Genomic DNA, 18,833 nt, shown 5'->3' with positions numbered 1-18,833 from the left:
GAAGGAAGCAAGCACAGGGGCTCAAACAAGGAGAACCTAAAGGCTCCTACTGGTAGAAGAGGAAGGCAGGAGGAGAGAAAAGGTGTAGGATTGCCTTGAGATAAGCGAGCATACTGTTTGCAAAAGAGTATTATCTAGATTACTAGAATGTCTCTATAAAAAAAATCGCATTGCTTGGGCAATAAAAGTGAAAGTGTGGGTCCCGTGCAAAACAGTCAGCTGTGTTCTCAGTAATTCTCTGTGGAAATGTCTGCAGCAAAATGAGAGTATTTTACATGCCCAGGAGCCTGGCGAGTTTGCTGTGTCTGGCTGACAGGTAGTAAACCTTGTACTGCTTCACAGTCACCGAGGCTGTCACCCATGCTAGGTGCATTATGCTTGCACGGGCTACAGTCAAACCGCAGCACAATGTCACCCCTTCAGCTTGTCAGCTCCTTGTCACAGCTGATGATTAGGCAGCATCAGTGCTAATCTAGTCAAATGATCCCTTTTTTTACTATGGTGATTTTTTTTTGTTTTTTTTTAGGAAAATAAGAATGTAAAGACAAATTTCCCCACTGTCACTCGGGTCCAAGTAGCAAATAATTGAATTTCTTCCTCCCACAAACTGCCATGTATTTATGCTACTGAACTCATTGCAACCCAAGGTCATTGCCTGATAGAAAGCTTGCTCAAAATCTTATAATTACACAGCTATCTATCTGGTTTTATATTCCTTTAATTTTTCGTGTTATGTTTATTGATCTAAAACCACCCTTTTCTTTCTACCTGTCTATTCCACAGCAGCCACTTGCTCAGAAGTTGAGGCAGATGCTTTGGTTCTTCCCAACCCTAGACTGTCCCAATGACTGGACTTTTCTGAAAACTATGAGGCTTCTTCCTCTTCCCGCCTTAGTGCTGGATTGCTATGAAACACAGCAGAAATTTCTTTGTCTCCCTACTTAGAAAGCATTCAACTTTCTACACATCAGACAAACAGTTACATGCTTGTGCTATGGTCTTCTAAGATATCAGATCCTCTCCCTGCAGACCGAAGACCCACTAGCATATTCTTCCTAAATCCTCTAAGAAATTATACCTTAAATGTGTTTCTATCAGCATTTTGTCTTGACACATTTCATTTCATTTTTTTGTGACTAATCTTGGTAGGGAACATCATGCTCTTTGTCAGACACCAATACTTGCTGTCTCTTACTTTTTCTTCTCTTAATGAGTATATGTCTGTAAAAGGTGTGGAGGATGGATTTTTGAGGTTGTAATTAGAAGAAATGTACAAATATTTCTCATATTTCCTATGTATCCTTATTTTGAAATTGGAAATGTGACTTTCTCTGTCCACACCTTGTGAATGTTAGCAAAATTAAATTGTAAAAAATTTGACTAAGTTTATTGCGTCCTGGCCTTAATAATTTAGCAGGAAGTGCCAGCATTTTTCCTGAATGTCTGGTTGCCTTTTGAATACCTTAAAAATTTTATTCTTCTGAGAATGACTCATTTATCTAGAAAACAGCCTTTTGTTGCTCTCTTTTATCTGTCTCATCATTAAAGGGATGATTACAGTACCTCCTCCACCTTTCTTTGATTGCATTGTTTGCAAATAAAGATTTTTATTTTTGTACTTTCCTGAAACTTCATGATTCATTTCCTTGACTCCCAGTACTGTAATACATGTAAAATACTCTGATTAGTACATCTACTGTATACCATCCTTTACTTCAATTTCTGCACTATTGTCTTTTTCTTTGTCTTATCAAGGCACTTTGCTGTTTTGGATTTATTATAGTATTAAATGTAAGCACAACACTGAATTCATGTTATCTTCAGTGAACATTCACAAAAGAAGGAAAGGTCCCCCCACACCTTATGCAAGCATCCATTGCTTTTATATGTGCATTTGTTCCTCTAATGATTTTTGATACGCTCCGTAGCATATCACTGAAGGTCCCCTACTCAGTGTCGGTCTTCTGCATTGTTATCTTTTAACACCTCAGACCTGATATTACTCAAAGATTCTGGGTCACTTTTCCTATTTCTTATCTGCTTTCTTAATTGCATGGGTATCTTTCTCAGAATATCTGCTGGAAGAGAACAGCCCTCACTACAATGAAATTCTTTTACATTCCTCATGCTGTTCTTTTGTCTCAAATCAAAGTATACCTGCTAATTCCATTTTGGAGACCTATGCAAATTTCTGAAGAAAGCCACATCTTTCAGTCCTAAAAAACTAATCGCATTCCACTGTCTTTTTTTTGTAGTTAGTTCCCTACAGTTCCTTGTGCCCCAGCCTTTCATTTGCTCAGGAAAATGGTGAGAGTCCGAAGGCCGTAAAAGATGTCATATGTTCTGAGTTCTTCTGATAATGCATCTTATATTTCATTGTGCATTCTTTCAGTAGGAGTAGATGTCCTAGTAATATTAGTACTGTTGTGTTCCCTGACTGATTATTTAAAGTTATTAATTGCTGATAATATAATATAACTTCACTTACTACTATACTTACTTCCTACCTTGTAGGCTTTTTTTTCACAGAAGCAGCTGCTAACTTTTAAAAATCCACTTTCTGACTATATTATCTCTCATATGGCTGTGATGTGCTCCCCTACCTTCTCTATAGTGCTTGGGAGAGTTCTTGACCTCAAATCATTGAATGATTCCATATTCTCATTTTTCTTTTTTTTTTTTTCACTGAAGTTGAAATGATCTCTCCTCCTTATCTTACTGTGTGTTTTCAAGTCTTGTGACTTTTTTACAATTTCTTAATTGTACATTTTATGGAATAAAGGTGCCAACTTTAGGTCAACTGCATCTGGAAGACTTGAAGGTTGTTCCTCTCTCTCTTTGCAACTAATCATCAAAACCTCTGCCTTTGGGAGAAAGTGCTGACTGCACAGCAAATCATGGTGTATGTAGGATCTCCACAGAGATGATAAGTCCTTTAATCATATTAAAATTCCTAAGAAATAAGTTGTTGCTTGTCACCAACAGTAACAGTTATTAAGTTTGTGATTCAAGTACGCAGCACTTTTGTTGGCCAATAAAAATGGGAATGGAGGAGGAATGAGTGGCTACAATATTGTTGGCTAAAGCTTGATCAGTCAGTTCTGCGAAGGTAGATGTGGTTTGTGGTGGGGCACAATCTATAATATCAGTTCTTATTTGATTTGTGAGATAGAAAAGGCTTGTGGACTTCATCCCCATTTAAAGATGTACTTTGAAATTTCAAATACATTCATTATTAGTTTTAACAATCAAGTTGGATAGGGGAGGTCATGAAGTGAAATTTTTTTTTGTTCAACACAGAACTCCTGGTTGATAAGTGTGAAGGGAGTTTCTGAAGAGAGGATGTTTTCATCCCTGGCTTTGTCCAGAATTTTTTTCTCCTTCCACGGTGCCAAAATATCTGTCTTAACTTGGTGAACAGGAGTGGACAAAGAGAAAAAAGAGGGGGAATTACAGTGTCATGACAAGCCCTACACTATGGTTCAGAGCCCATGTCAAATTGCTAAACTGTCAAGAATCCACTGTTGGGGTGAGTAATGGATGAATTATACTACTTTTGGCAATTTCACCTCAAAAATTATGAGTCACTGTTGATGACCAAGAGGAGACAGTGGATATAAAATGCAAGTGAGTACTTTGAGTGAGTGCCTGAGTTCCTATAAAAATGTCTACTGAATCCATTTGCTTCATCAAAGCCCAAGCTCACAGGTTCAAAGAGATGTGCTCCTATGGTTGACAGCTCAGTCAATATCTCTCCTGCTCTGTCTCTTCCTGTCATAACATTGATTTCTGTAAGCTAGAGGAAGTAATCCTGGATGACATTGTGCAACAATTTTAAGGAAAGTTTGTTTTCCCACTGTGCACATTTTTTTCATACACAATATATAAATGTATTTCATTTACAACTTACTTACAAACTTTACCTCTCATAATTCTGTTACATTTTACGCCCTGACCACCGTAGCCAAATCAGTTGCTTTTTAATGCTTGCGTCTTGATTTTACACTTTTATGGGACAACATACTTGATGATTCTCCTGCGTCATCTCATCACTGCAAAATGATGATGTCACTTTGACATCTGCTATTCACTCAGCTGCCAAGCTAGCTGAAGAATGCATCATGTGCCCCTTGCATGGAAGAGAAGACCATACTGTCATGCCACGTCCTGTCATTCCACTGCTGTCAACACCACTATATTAGGTTTTGTGTCCTAACCCCGTGATCAGCAATGTTAGCCATTGTGTGGTACAAACTGCTGCATAGCTGCAATGAAATGATGTTCCTGTTATTAATCTAATTATCGACCTTTTCTGTCTTCATTTTTCTGATTAAAAAAAAAATCACTTTCTCTGGAATTTCATAGTGCTAGTCTCACTAGAAAACAGGTAGTTTTCCAGGCATTTCTGGAGGATTTTTAACTGTGAAGAATGAGAACCTGAAAATTAATTTTACTTCTATGGTATTAAATAAAACATGGATCTTTAAAGTATTTGCCATTTGTTTTGTCTTATGTCCAGAGCAGCACTAGCTATGAATTTCCAGCATAGTATTGGTAGTGTTGAAAAAGGGGATGAGGTTTCGAAGGGAGCAAGGACTCATGTATATTTATGGCACAGGAGTGGAAATGGCTTCATGGGTGAGTGGCACAGCTGTAATGAACAGGCTTCAGCAAAGTTTCTCTCCCCATGGAACCAGATATGGTACCAGACTGGAAGCACAGAGAGACCCTTTCCACTGAGCTGACACCACTGATCTTTTAAGGTGACATTTCTGAGGAAGAAGCTATGAAGGATTTAGTATCTTTAAGTGTGCAAGGTCTTGCCCCATACAGAGAATCAACAAGGCTGAAGGGTGTCTGGAGCCAGACCAGAGACAGGGATGGATTGATATGTAGGCATGAAGTCTGTGTTGTTTCAAGGGATATAACTGGTTCATATTTCAGACTCTGTAATTCCTCTAAGCACCATTTTTGATCAGATAGAATCAGTTGTCATCTTTTCTTTTTAACTTGCATATAGAAATTAATAACTTGTCATTTTATATAATGTGGTGTTGTGTAACAGGCTCAATAAATAAAAAGAAGTAAAACTCAATACTTCAAAATCCACACCCCTCTCAGCCTAGTCTGCTACAGTTAATGGCAAAAGAACTTCACCCACTATTTGTTTCTGAAAGTCATAAAGGACATTATAGCCCTGTGTAGTCTGAGAGGTTAAAACTTTATATTTCACTTGGGTTTCTCTTCATAAACACCTGCTGCGAAATAAAATAAAATAAACAAGTGAATCCAAAAGCCTGTCAATAAATAGCCATCAAATATTGTTCCTTTTTAACATAACATTACTGGCTTCTCTTTGCAAAAGTGACAGATATGCAAAACTCCATGAAAAAAAGAAAGCAAACTTCAAAGAAAGAACTTCTGTGCCTTAACATCTTACAGTGTTCTCAGATGTCACTATTATGTTGTTCAGCAAATGAATTTTTAAATTTATGGAAAAATCAGGGAAATTCCATAGCAAATAATATGAAAAAAAAGTAATCTAGATATTAGACAGTGCAAATTATATCCTGAATTTGATGTCAGCCTTTGCATAAACAGCTGGGATTCTATACTCTTTTAAACAAGCAACATCTCCAGTAAAGCTGATGAGCAAGATACCTGCCGAATGCCAGTAAGACTTTTGGCCAGGGAATTGAAGAGCTGAGGAATTTGTAGTATATCATGTAACTATAATTGTATTCCCAGAGAACTACAGTTAAAAGTCAAAGTAGCTTTTTCTCTGATAAAAATGTTTTTTATATGATTATGTTTACTATTATTGTCCATTTACTTTCATATTCTATTTTCTCTACTTACAAGTAAAAATGTTTTCTCCTTTTCTTGCCCAGCCAAAAAAAATCTGACTAAGTTCTGAAAGACAGTACTTCACATCTATACCAGTGAGCTGCATATGAGAGATTAACAATGTTCATAGGAGTTCACAAGGCAGTTCAAAAGTACCCTAATTACATAGCAAATTTGCTACCATAATAACTCTTTAAACCCTACAAGAGGACAAATTGCCTAAGTCCCTTGGTAGGACGGAGGACAGGAATTGTGGGTAGGTTTAATTTCACCTAATGTTAGCCATCCAAAGTTAGATGTCTCAATCAAACTGGCTGCTTAGCCTCTGTCTCCAGGGAGAGGATGGAAAGAGGCAGGTGCTTCCAGACAGTGATTTATCCCATCTTAAGATACTTTTCCAACCTAATGGGATGAATTGCCAGGCCCATCAGAAGGATTTATAAGTTTATTTTGTTGTAGAGCAAGCTACAAACTTCGGCTTTGTTATCAGAACATATACTCTTTTTTGCTTTTAGAAATACTGTCAGAGTAGTGACACCTGTAACTCTTTCTTTGTGCTCTGCTTTTCTTATTTTAAAGTGTGGCTTTACATTGAAGCTCTCCTTGACTGAATGAGAAATTATGTATGGACTTTACATGATCTCATATTGTATACAGACATTAATAGCCTTAGCCCGTGAATGAAATAGTAACATGTATTTTCAGGAGCTATTCTGTTGAGCCATACTCAGAGTTACATGTATTCTGGAAGTGTTTTGTCCTGGCTTCTTGCAATATTGTCTACTGTGCTTAGTAGTAGGAATCTTCCGAGAAAACACTTTTCTTGCAAACTGCATATAAACCAGCAGCTTTGTACATACACTGCATCATTTACTCTTATCCGTGCCACTGTATTGCTGTGAAAACTACTTTTTACCTGCTCTTACTGGGATTTGGGAGCAGCCTGATGCTTCATCAGCATTCCTCATGTTCAGGCTTGGGTCGGCCATGTGCTTGGAGCACGCATTACACCTGAACCTCCACCAGACTTTCTCCTCCTATACTGAGGTATAAGCCCACCAGCCTTCCTCCCTCTCTCTTTTCATAAAATCCATCTCAGATACCAAACCCCACATGTCCAGTTGGCAGTTTTATTGCTTTCAGAAGTATGGTGTACTGTAAAAATTGTTACACTTTTCCAAAGTTTTCATCAGAAGTTAATAGGTCTTTTAAAGTGACTGGTGGACAGCTGCAGCTCTGAGTTTAACCTCTCTTCACGAGTAGGGGGAATGAGGAGGAGGAGGAGCAAGGACATGAGGAACAGCTTGGGCAAGCAGGTAATTAGAACAGTCAGTCTTAATTACTTCTTAATAGTTGGGGAGGGGTTTTTCTACCTACACATGACTGCAAAACAGATTGCAGGCAGCAGAAATGAGCTGGGGGGGTAGGACTGGATAGAAAATTAGCTGAGAGTGGGGCTTGCTGGAGGCCTTAGGAGAGCTACTTGGTTTAAGTGTTTCAAATGATGCTGTCAGGGAGCTCTGCAAGACTGGAGGTGGGGTTTATGTCTAGGGCTTATACTAAAGTGCTAGTTATGCCGTAAGGGAAGTCCTTAAATGTTCTGTGTATGTGCTGCTTCTTTCTCAAAAGGGAGAGTGATGAGGAAGGTGATTTTAGCTGAAGGAAGGGATGTGGCTTAAGGGGCTAAATGCAGCCCAGGTTCTCCCTGGTAAAACACCTGGTGAAAATGCAACATCTTGAGGTCACCTTTTCAGCGCAAGCTGTGTGCAAAGCTATTCATCCAGCAGAGAGTGCGGCCTAGCTCACGACTTTGGCTGCTAGGTGTGAAGGGTCATACTCTTAAAGGTAGGTGGTTGTCCAATTTCTACCGATTGCAGTGAAATAGGAGAGAGAGTGTGTATGTGTGTGTGTTTGGAGTTTGTTCATGCATGTTATTTTAAGTCACCTGACTCAAATATTTTAGTTGCTGAAACAAGCAGGGGATGTGGTCCAGCCTTCAGGTTTTTTTTCCTATTGCCTCTTAGAACTTGAAAAGAAGCTCAGATGGAAGTATTTTCTAGATCTTTCAGAATCTATTCCAAATGATCTAACATAGAACTTTCTGTGTGTGAGCAGTGTAAGCCTTTGCTCTATAGCCCAATATTTTGATTGTCTTGGAATATGCAAATGTTCCTATCCATTGATCTATGAATGAAGAGAAAAAGAAATCCTGGGAGGATAGGGGAGATAAATGCTGATCTTAATCCTTTTATACTACTATTTTTATATTTTTTTTAATGCCTACCTCTTAATCAAATTGGAAGATGGAGGTCAGCTTCTAAATACTTCTGAGGCTCGGTCTTCTCTTGTGAAGTTAGACAAAATTTATCTTTTGCCTTTGTCTTTGGAGGCATTTGTCTGCTGGCTGCCCGGCCTAGAAAGGGTTCTCTTCTTTCTCTGTAATACTGAGGTACCGTGTCTCTGTGCAATATCTTTCTTTGGGATAACCTTGAAAGTGAGGTGAAAGAGTTCAAAAGAGTAAATGCTGTAAAGCAAATGTTCTTACTAGAGGTTACAGGTGTTGGCGCAAGTAATGAAGTCGAAGACTGCTATTTATGTGTTTAGACAGGAGGGGTATGCAATTTTTGTTGGACAATACTAAAGGCAGACGTAGATTATGTATTTATTAATTAAGAAAGGTGTGTGGTGCTTGTGGAAAGGCATCCTGCTGGAAAAGAATTTCCAGATGCTTCCAGAAAAATTCCAGCTACCTTGTTTTTCAACCTGTTATTCATAGATTGACCAGTCCTCCTCCTGAAGCAGACGGGGACAGTTTTCATGAGTCTTTAAGAATCTGAAATCAACATAGTGTGCAGCTTGTCTTTTCTAAAGTTTCTATCAAAGGAAAATGTTATTGTGTTGCGTGGTGTATCTGTTTATTAAAAAATGCCTGCCCTTCTAAGGGTATCTAGTAGAAGCTAAATACACTATACAGTAATGCTAATAATTACATTTGTAAAATAACTGCTTTTTGATAGGCTAACACAAAAGCACAATCACAGCAATGGCAGTTTCTCATTAGTGGGAATTACATGCCAGCTTTAGAAAGTATAAGCCCTAGTGGTTATAATTGGCATAGAAATGTACTATATCCTTGGGTGTTAAAAGCCATAAGCTATTTATTTCCATACTTACAAAGAGTGTACTGCATTGTGGTATAAATCTCTCATGGGTTGTCTTACTTGCATTTTTTTAGTGTAATTTATGTCCATATGGTTCAAATATGAATCTGTCCCCTTATTGGCATCCTGCTGGTGACATGATGTACTGATAAATTAGTATCTCATGTCTGGAAAGCCTGTTTGAATTCAGATCTCATGAGTAGGTAACTCGCACCTACCTGATCTTCCTCATGCAGATAGCCCTAGTGTCACAAGGTTTCTGTAATACTTGGGCTTACACAATATCGTAGTGAAATACTTACAAGATATTTGGCTACTGACTCTGGTGTTTTGGGGTGTTTTTAGAAGCACTAATTCACATAAGCAAGGGGTGGATTTGGAGAAGCTCTGTGTTATGCTGGACTCTAGCCTAAACTACGAATAAATGGCATAGGAGCTCATGGTATAAAATAATCTTGAAACTGGGGATAATGTGTATTAAAATAACTGATGGTGTTGTACTAAACACCATATTGCGTTGCTTCTGCAATATCAAAAGTAGTTTGATTGTAAGGTCTGTGTGTGACATGTATGGTATGGATATTAAAATGTGATATGGACTTGAAAGTCCATGGTATGATCTTTTTCCTTAGTGCATCAGAAAGCAAATATAGGAAAGTGGGTGAAACAAATATAGGAATAAAATTAAAATGACTGTTTTTTCTTCAAAAATAAGTTGGTAAATAGACTTTTTTTATGACCTATTCCAAAAATGTCCAGGTTTCATTTTTCAGTAAGGTGAAGTGATCCTGAAAGAACAATTTTGCATTATTTTCTATGAGTAAAGAACAACTTTTGTAAAACTGGTATCAAGTATGGAATGAAACATGACTATGAGTTAGGGGAAAAATATAGATAGAACTTCTTAGAACAGGCAGATAAACCCCTTTAATGATGCCTTTCTGGAAGAAATGTGAATTTAGAGCATGTTTGCTTAATCTGAGTGAATTACCTGGCTGAAGGGTAGAGCTTTGTAGCTCTGATTTAGGTCAGGGTTCAGCATTTAAACTTGCAGCCTAAGCGACGTGCAGAAGTTGAGATGAAAATTGAGTTTCTGAGGCCCAAGGCTGAGTGATTTCCATGCTACTGTATCATATTTATGGTTTCTTGAGGGTTTTGTTTAGACGTTTTTTTACAGTGGGAGTTTACGTGGTTGAGACTAGTAAAGTTGGCTGTGTGTATGATGGAGATGCTATTGAATATCTGACATGCTTATCTTTTATTTCCCAGAGATCTACAGCCAACAAGACTTCTGGTGCTCCTTCCTACAGCAGATGGTCCAGTTCACAGCCCCATCAGGTAATATGCCCTCGTCAAAAAGAATACGAAGCTCAGGTTGACACATGCTTCCTTTTAAAATGAATCTGTGGGAGGACTGGAGAATGTTCTCTACCTGCAGTAACCCAACTAGGTCATGCTGATCTCTGAAGTTGTTGCAGGACATCCTGTGGCAAAGTGTGAGATGCTGTTTGCTGCTCATGGAGAGGCTTGTGCAGCTGTGACTCCTCTAATGCAGTGATGCCTCTCTGGGGCTTGTCAGGGGTGGTTATTTTGGCTGGATCCCCCGATCCTTTGCGTCTTGTCACTTGAGTGTGTTTGATTGTCGCTCCTTGGCAATGCGTGAAGTCACGTTCTCCCATGCTGCCCTGCCCTCAGTAGTTGTTTTTCTACTTAAAACAACTGAGCTATGAAGTGGTTATGATGGCTAAAACTTTCAGGAAAGCTTGTTATAAACCCAGACTGAAATTGGAAAGCTGTTCAATGGTAGCCAGGAAGAAGTATTGTTGGTAATGATTTTTTTAGTGTAAGAATTTGAATATTATTCAGGGTTTCTGTTACTTTATCAAAAGCAAAATCAAAGCCAAGGAGATGGCTTGCTTTGCAATCAAAGAACAGTGTATTTCAACTAAAGCAACTTCTTTAAAAAAATCCAAGTGTTTATTCAGTACTAATCATATTTAGCAGTTTTCTCCCAACCTCTACTTTTGTTTCTTTCTGACCTCTTTTTAACACACTATCTCTTAAAAAAAAAAAAAAAAAAAAAAAAAAAAAAGCAACAACCCCCTTCTCCTTGACACTATGAAAAATTTAAGTTACCTTGGCGAGCAAATTCTTGATTTGACATGCTAGGTTTTTGTTTTTATGAACGACATGTATACAGCAAGAGAGGAAACTTCCAATAAGCTGAGATTTGGCCTTGAAAACTAAAGCCAAAGAAACTGTGAATATCATTTGTATTCAAATTAGGGTGGGAAAGAATGTGGCTAAATGCTTTATGGGCCTTTAGGTATGTATTTTACCATCCTTCATGTTTTAATAGTTCTGCTTCCTCATTGTTAAGAGTCTTGGGCCTCCACTCTACATAAATGTTCTTTTTGCTTGCTAAGGTTTCCATGTTTTCTTTTTCTTCCACTTTTTGAACATGTTGGGGGGAAGAGGGTGGTAAAAATGAAGAACATGTAGGCAGAAGGTTAATTCTTTTCAGTGGTTATTGCTTGCCCCATCCTAGGAGATCAGCCAGTGAGCAAGAAAAAGTTCATGGAGTACCACAAATAGGTACAAGGCTGAAACAGCAATGACACTTCCCCTCTTTCTGTGTGTTTGACATTGCTTGTGAATGGGAGACGCATTCCTCAGTCAGGAGGAGGTCATCCTAACATATCATATGAAATGCAGTTTACACTCTACACACTTGATTTCCTTTTTGGAGGAGGGAGGGGGAGATAAGTACATAATAAAGATTGTTCACAGCATTAGAACCCTGTTAAATCACTAGCAGAGTTGAGGGATTAACTACCATGAATGCTGTTTGAAAGTATGTCTAGACCATCCAGCATCTGCAGGAAAAAAATTGTTGTGCTGTATTAAAGCATGTCTGTGTTACTTTCCTCTACCTGTGTTTCACCCCACACCTTTTAATCTCATCTTTCTTTGTCATTTATGCTCTAATATTTTCTTTTTCATCCTTGTTTATTGTAAGCCTTTGTCTTCTGTGTTTTGGGTTTAATAAGCTTATAAACTTGCCTTGCGGATATTACAAATACCATCACCAACTGTGAGGATGTATAGCCATGCTGCGGTTCAGTTTGGGAGACCTGAATACTGCTGTGCACTCTCATGAGCTGAGTGGTAAAATATTTGTATTGGATCAGAGATTTGTATTCAGCTTTGCAACTTGCCAGCATCTATATATAGTTTATTTAAACATTTTTTTGAAGATGGCTTTCCAGGAAAGAAAAAGATTAAAGTTCAAATTCATATTGTCTGCATTTGCTTCAGCCTCATGCAGTGAACCCAGTGAAGGCTTTTCCGCATACATCTTACAAGAATTCACACAGAAACCTAATATAGCTACATGGCTGAGACCTTTGATGCATGTAAGAAATGTTAAAAGTTAAATTGATTTCGTCCTTCCCTCCCCCAAGTTTGTTTTTTTTTTTCATTTCCCCTATCTGTGTGAAGTTTGAAGGTCCATTGGGTGAGAGATTTGAAAGGGGTTCTGCAGGTGGGGTCAGTGAGTCACTGAAAATAACACACTTTTCACTGAGTTGTTTTGCTTTATGCTACCCAGACATGCTTGTATTTTGTATTGGATAAGCAGAAGCATGTTTATCTCAAATACATTATCTGGGGAAGGTTTTTACTAAGTTCCTATTAACTCATTGCTCTCGTGGACATGTGGAATTTGTGTGTTCAGATTTTTTTTATGTGAAGCTGTTCGTAGAATTTTTTTTTTCATGCCCCTTGAGCCTGGGAAAGTGTCTTGTTGCAAGGGAGGCATCTTTAAAACTTGATTAAGAGGTTCCTTCTGACTGCTCTGGGAAAGAGGCATTACTACGTGCTTCAAGCTAGCTTTTTTCAAGTACTCCATTTTCTCAATGTCAGAATAGGAAGCCAATAGTCTAAAAGGTTGATCTTTTTTGGAGCCAAGGAATTAATCTATTTAATTAAAGGAGTGGGAGGTGGACAGGGAAGCCAAACCAAATCTCAACTTCTGAACTGGCATCCATGGAGCTGTGTTGGACCTTGCTGCCTTCAGATACACTAAACTGGCTTGAGGGGTGGAATCAAGGAGAAGATGCAAACTGACGCTAATGAGCTGAAATTGCCTATGCTGCCGTTCTTGGCTAGTGGCATCACTTGATGTGTGAAGAAGCCTGCAGTAATTTTGTGAGAAGCTCTGAAGTGAACTTAGTCCTTCCATGCTTCTCTGAAGTCTGTGTGTGCTTCTTCAAGTGCAACTGGCTCTTACTGCTGATGAAAATTAAGGAGGAAGTGGGACTTTATCAGGCATGATGATACAGCTGATTTCTAACATTCCACTTTTGCTGAGCAGAGTGGCAGCCAAGGCAGAGTGGTTTAGAGTGATGACAAATCCAGGTGTGGGATGGTCTGTGTCTCATTAGGAATCACAGGTATGCAGGCTGGTGGGACACAAGGTACTCAGTATTGCAGCTCAGCTGTCCCTAGAATCAGTTTTAACAACAATTAACTTATTACTAGTAACGACTTGAGAAAAAGAGAAGAAATGCAGTATTTCAGATGCCAGCTTAAAGCTGAGGCATTGAAGAAACCATAGGTGAAGTGTCCTAAATGAAAAGAAAAATGGGACAACAACCCTTCTAACCTGCTGATGTCCCTACTGTTGATAAGCAAAAAGTGGATAGCACCTAAGCAGATCTCGCAAATATATCCACCCCTATATGCGAGCAGAAGACACTGATACCTTTCCCCCGAATGACTGTGAGACAGGCTGTCTCTTTGTGCTTGTGGGCACTGAGGAGCTGGTCAAGACAGACCATTCATTTGGTCACCACTGTTGGCTGGCACCTTTGTGACAATGTTCCAAGTCTCTTGAACAAGACTTGTTAGCAGCAGTATCTTTAGAGATGCCTAGATTATATTACGTTCTAGAAATATATGAATGTGTCTTTAGTATTAGGTGCTAAATGAGCCTGCAGAATAATTGGTGTGTCTTAAATGCCATTAAAAATAATATAGAACACTTCAGCATCTTTCCCCTCACTGTATCTATTAGCAAGACATTAGCTTATGAGCTAATGAAGTAAAAATGCAGAAAGTGAAACTGTGTCCAATGAGCCACGGGACAGGAGGATGCTCAAGTAAACTTTCATAATATTCCTCTGTCTGGCTTCACTGCTGCTTTTTTACAGAATTACTGCTCTGGCTTTCTGGTGTTGGCAACACAAGCCTCTTGCTGTCTTGCAGACAGTCAAAGGCTTTGTCCATTGCTGGACTTGTCATCAGTGCCTGCCTTAAGGTGAGAATGTATTTTGTTTCTTCAATATTGTGTTCTTTATACATGGAGATAAGAATTATATTTTAGTACCTAGTAGTTAGCAGCTTTCTCAGAGGAATCAGAGCAGACAGTGGATGTTCATAAACATTCAGTGTAGGATCTAATTTTTAACTAGGCTGATTCTTCAACCACTTCATGTGATAGTTTGATAGTTAATTGTACCGCTTCTTCATGATTGAGATGATGGAAATATCAGTCAAGAAGATGGAAGCTAGGAAGGATTATATTCCAGCTTTACTATGGCAGCTCTTTCATTGAATTCAAGATCAGAGACTTAAGTATATGTAACTTGGCTCTCTTGCTTCCTCCATATTATATCTATCTATCTATATATATATATCTGTATCTATCTATCTATAGGGGGGTGGGAGTGTGTGTGTCTGTCCCTGCTTTCCCCTTGCTTAATTTTTGCCCTTGTTCTTATATATGTGTTGGAGCAATAATGTGTTGATAAGCAGATAATTATACATAGTTGTCAGTTCAGGAGTCTCTTTTGCAGTGCATGAGGTCAAAATGAACCTTGTAGTCATCATTCAGTATGAGCAGAGTATTTATTCAGTTTTAAGAAGGTACAGCTGCTGGTAATAGTTGGGATGGTTCAACTAGTAGTAGTTGGGGTTATTGCAGCCTGCTTGTATCAAACATGCATTCATTGTTTGTTAGAGCAAGGAGATGGGTAATGGTGAGTTTCTCTTGTGCAGTCTGCCATGTTACCTGAGCACAAAGGTTATTGGAGTACTTGTTAGCAATGACTCAGAAGATCCATTCCTGTGAAGTGACTTTTTTTTTTTTTTTTAACTGGAAGATATGTAGTTCTAAATACTGTAAAGATTTCTATATTCATCTGTTTGTTTGTTGTGTTGTTTTTTTTTTTTTTTTTCCTGTCAGTACATGAAGTCTGACTTGGAAAAAGTCAGTATTGAGAAAGTCACTGTCTCCCTGATGACTCAGCTGTTTGCCTTTTCGCTGAGCACTGCAAATGGAGGCAGTAAACTTTCAGTTAAGTGCCTGTCCACTAGAAAATGGACTGAGAACACCAACGATTTTCCCAAAAGCCACTGAACAGCTGTCGAATAGCAACAACGTTCCTTCACAGTTGACCTAGGTTTGAGCTGTACCAGTCTGCTCATCTAAATGAGAGTGACTTAGTCCAACTACTAGGGTTAAACCTTATTATAAAGGTCAAATGAGATCTGGAAACTTTCCAAAAGCAGACTAGACAACCCAAGCCACAGAAATATGTTACTGCCTCCTGGCACTTGGCGTATAACCAAAAAACTGTAGCAAAAATCAGCGGACTTAATCGGAGTTAATGAGGGAAATTTGTCAGTTTTGCAATAAATTGAGTATAAAATCCCTAAATACCTCCTTTCCATAATACGTCTTTTCAGAACTACACATACCTCTACATCATACATCATCATAGTTTTACAACATTTGAACTTGGTTCTCATTGCACTTTAATCCTAGTTACATTTGTTTTTAAATCCTCTTTGGGTAAGCACATGGAGCAAAATAAAATATGGAATGAAAAAACAGAATTCTTAATTTTTTTTTTGACATGTTGTCAAATAGACTCACTGAATTTCAACAAGCCTCTGTTAGACTGACCTTAGATAATTCATTAAGCCTAAATTTGAGGTGGAGGCAGTGCCTTGCAGAAGCAAGTTTAGCCAGTTAAATATTTGTTGCAAGATATGGTATATAAAATAACTGTTAAACTTCGAAGTTCACTGAAGGACTGGAAAAATCAACTACCTGTGCTCAGTACTGCAGGTTTGCTGCTCTTATTACATCCATAGAATATGTCATGTTATGCACATTACAGCTGTGGGATTTTGCCTACTATTAATAAAGACTGACCCATGTAGTAGGTAGCCAGACTGAGTACAACCCTGACTAATAGACACAGTTTTTTGTGTGTCTCACCTCTTGTAGCACTTGTTCATATCTTCTGCTAGAGATTGTTGGTTTCCTCCAGTCAAATGGAAACCTGATGTTAAAGGGTCTGCTTAAAAAAAAAAAATCTGTGGGCTACCACTTCTAGTGTGATGCTTTTGGTAAGCCATCATATGGAAAGACTGAACCTGGCATCTGTTTTTTAAGGCAGTGGGAATCTGGAGCCTGAGCTCACAAACCAAACTTCACCAAGGTCGTTGACAAGGGCAGAGCAGACCTGTTAAATGCATAGGGACAGCAAGATGTGTAAGCTGTTTTCATTGTATGTAGGTAACTTGGCTAAATGAGACTCAGGAGCTGTTGTATCTGTTGCCGAGCAAAGTATGATATAAACTTAGCTTTCAAAATCTAAGGTGTTTTTAATCAAAGCAAGCAGCATGGACCTCAAAAAGGAAACTGATTGCTTCTGGTCAGCAGCAGAATATGAGTAAATGAACATGGTGTTAATCAAAGGTTGCTCATCCAAGTATGCTACCTGTTGTGTTGGTAGAATTACCAAGTGGTGTATTGAATTGAAAGTAAATGTCTCATAAGCTGCAAGCAGGATGAGGCTCTGTGTCTGGTGGGAAGCAATAGTTGCAGATAAAACTCCACCCTTGTTCTTTATTTTACTGCTTGTGGAGAAATGCTCTACCTGATAGTATCGGTAGTCTTCATCTTGCGGTACTATGTTAGCAGTTATGCATCTTTAGGAAAACAAAAACTTATATTTAAAAGGAGGGCTTATGCTTAATGCAGTAGTATAAATGATAAAATGCAGGTTACCTGTCATCTGTAATGTATATGACTAGTCCCACTAGACCACTCTGTAGGTTAGACATATAAATCCTTCACTAGAGGTGGGATTTGGGAATTAGTTACCATTACACCACAACTACATGAGTTTAGTATTACAATATTTGAAAGTCTGGTGAGCACATGCTTTGTAGAAGTTATGCTAACCTAAGCCTTGGTAAACAATTATGTTAAATTGTTCAAGCCCTTCTAACGTATTGTCACACTTTCTTTAACCAGGTACCTTTTTGTCTAATTGGACTGTTTAATGATTTCTACTCGCTCACCCTCCCCGCTCTGGTTTCCTGTATATATGCTGTATCAGCAATGACCTGATGATTCAAAGATTAGAACTTCCTTCTGATTATGGTATTTAAACTTGAAACTTTAGGTGTAATGGTTATGGAAACATAAAAGCACTCTTCTAAGACTCAGTATTGTGTTTTCTACAAGTAGGAGAGGAAAATGTAATGGATTTCCTTTCTAATTGTTACTCAAAGTCAGCAATACCATTGGTATTTTGTTGTACTTTCAAGCTGAGGTTCAGAAGATTCCATCTATAGCCCAGATAATCTTAAAATCAGTATGCAGGGAAAAAAACTTCTGTTCAAAGAGATGTTTCTAGACAGCTGCCATAATAAGATTATCTTTTCTAGATCTGTGAACTTTTTTACTCTATTAGCTAGTTATGTAATTATTTTTGATGACAAATACTAAATGAGTGTATTATGTTAAGTGTCTTCTCAGTGTTCTGAAGTTTGCATAGAAAAATGTGTGCTGGAGATGAGGAGGAAGTAACAGCCTTTGTGATGACTTCCATAGGCATGAAGCACTTCCAAAAAGTGTTTGTCAGCTGCGCTTATTTTGTCACTTGGAACTGTTGTTTGTTTGTTTTTTTTCAGAAGCAGAACTTCATAAGATTTAAAAAGATTGAAACCAATAGGGTTCTACTAATTTTAAACCAATAAAGTCAAAATTTCCCCCATGTCACATCATGTATTGTCACTGTAAGCTGCACTACCTCTTTTGGAAACCTCACTCAAAACTGCAGAGAGTCAATTTGAGAGCTTACTGGAATGTTCCTCCCATAACTCTTCTGCCTGTTTTTCTTAGCTAATGAAGCTTATTGATATTCTGTCTGTGAATGCTGACTGCTCCCTATAGCTTGACCCGTGTTGACTGAATTTAGTGAAGAAGGGGAAGGGTGCAAGTTGCTCAACCTTCCAGAGATAGGAAATTTCTGTGTGAACTGTGGGAACCCAGGAGAGAAGAGAGGCTGGTGATTCCAGACCAAAGGAAAGCCTGAGATCACCCTTCACTAGCCGTTGGGCAATTTGTGGAGGACAATGATGTTATGGATTTCCTAAAAGTGGGGAAAAAAGATTCAGGTGTTGGTGTCTGTGTTTTTTCAAGAGCAAAGCTAAACTTTCTCGCCTGTGCAGATTTTCTGGTTAAGGGATGAGCTCACCCCAGAGCTTAAGGAATGATTCGATTAAAGTCAATCAGCTGCAAGACACGTGTACATTCACTATCAGGCTTAATTAGTTTTGTTGTTCACACAGCTACACAGTTGAATTCTAACAAAATTCTATATTGGATTGATTGAATTCAGAACTCTCTCAATCTGTGTCTTTTAAGGAAACTATCTCCTTGCTTCATCTAGCTGTGCTATTCCTGACTTTTCTCAAGGTTCAGATCTTGTCAGATAATATTGTTTGAAGCAGCACATAATC

At 38.4% G+C, this 18,833-nt stretch overlaps 1 protein-coding gene across 3 annotated transcripts in view; it reads left to right on the top strand.

Annotated features, from left to right (window-relative positions):
- Nucleotides 1-18,833, top strand: part of RBMS3 (RNA binding motif single stranded interacting protein 3) — a gene marked incomplete at its 3' end in the record, with an annotated part of 709,654 nt that overhangs the window by 95,763 nt on the left and 595,058 nt on the right. For all 3 annotated transcript variants that reach the window (XM_082045370.1, XM_082045371.1, XM_082045372.1), the window contains one exon: nucleotides 10,278-10,346. In XM_082045370.1, coding sequence (XP_081901496.1) covers nucleotides 10,278-10,346 — 69 coding nt within the window. The remainder of the gene's footprint in view (nucleotides 1-10,277; nucleotides 10,347-18,833) is intronic.

Source organism: Streptopelia decaocto (genome assembly GCF_964273445.1).
Source record: "Streptopelia decaocto genome assembly, chromosome: 2".
NCBI lineage: Eukaryota > Metazoa > Chordata > Aves > Columbiformes > Columbidae > Streptopelia > Streptopelia decaocto.
Note: the sequence above shows the minus strand (reverse complement) of the source record. Positions and strands in the feature narration are given on the sequence as shown.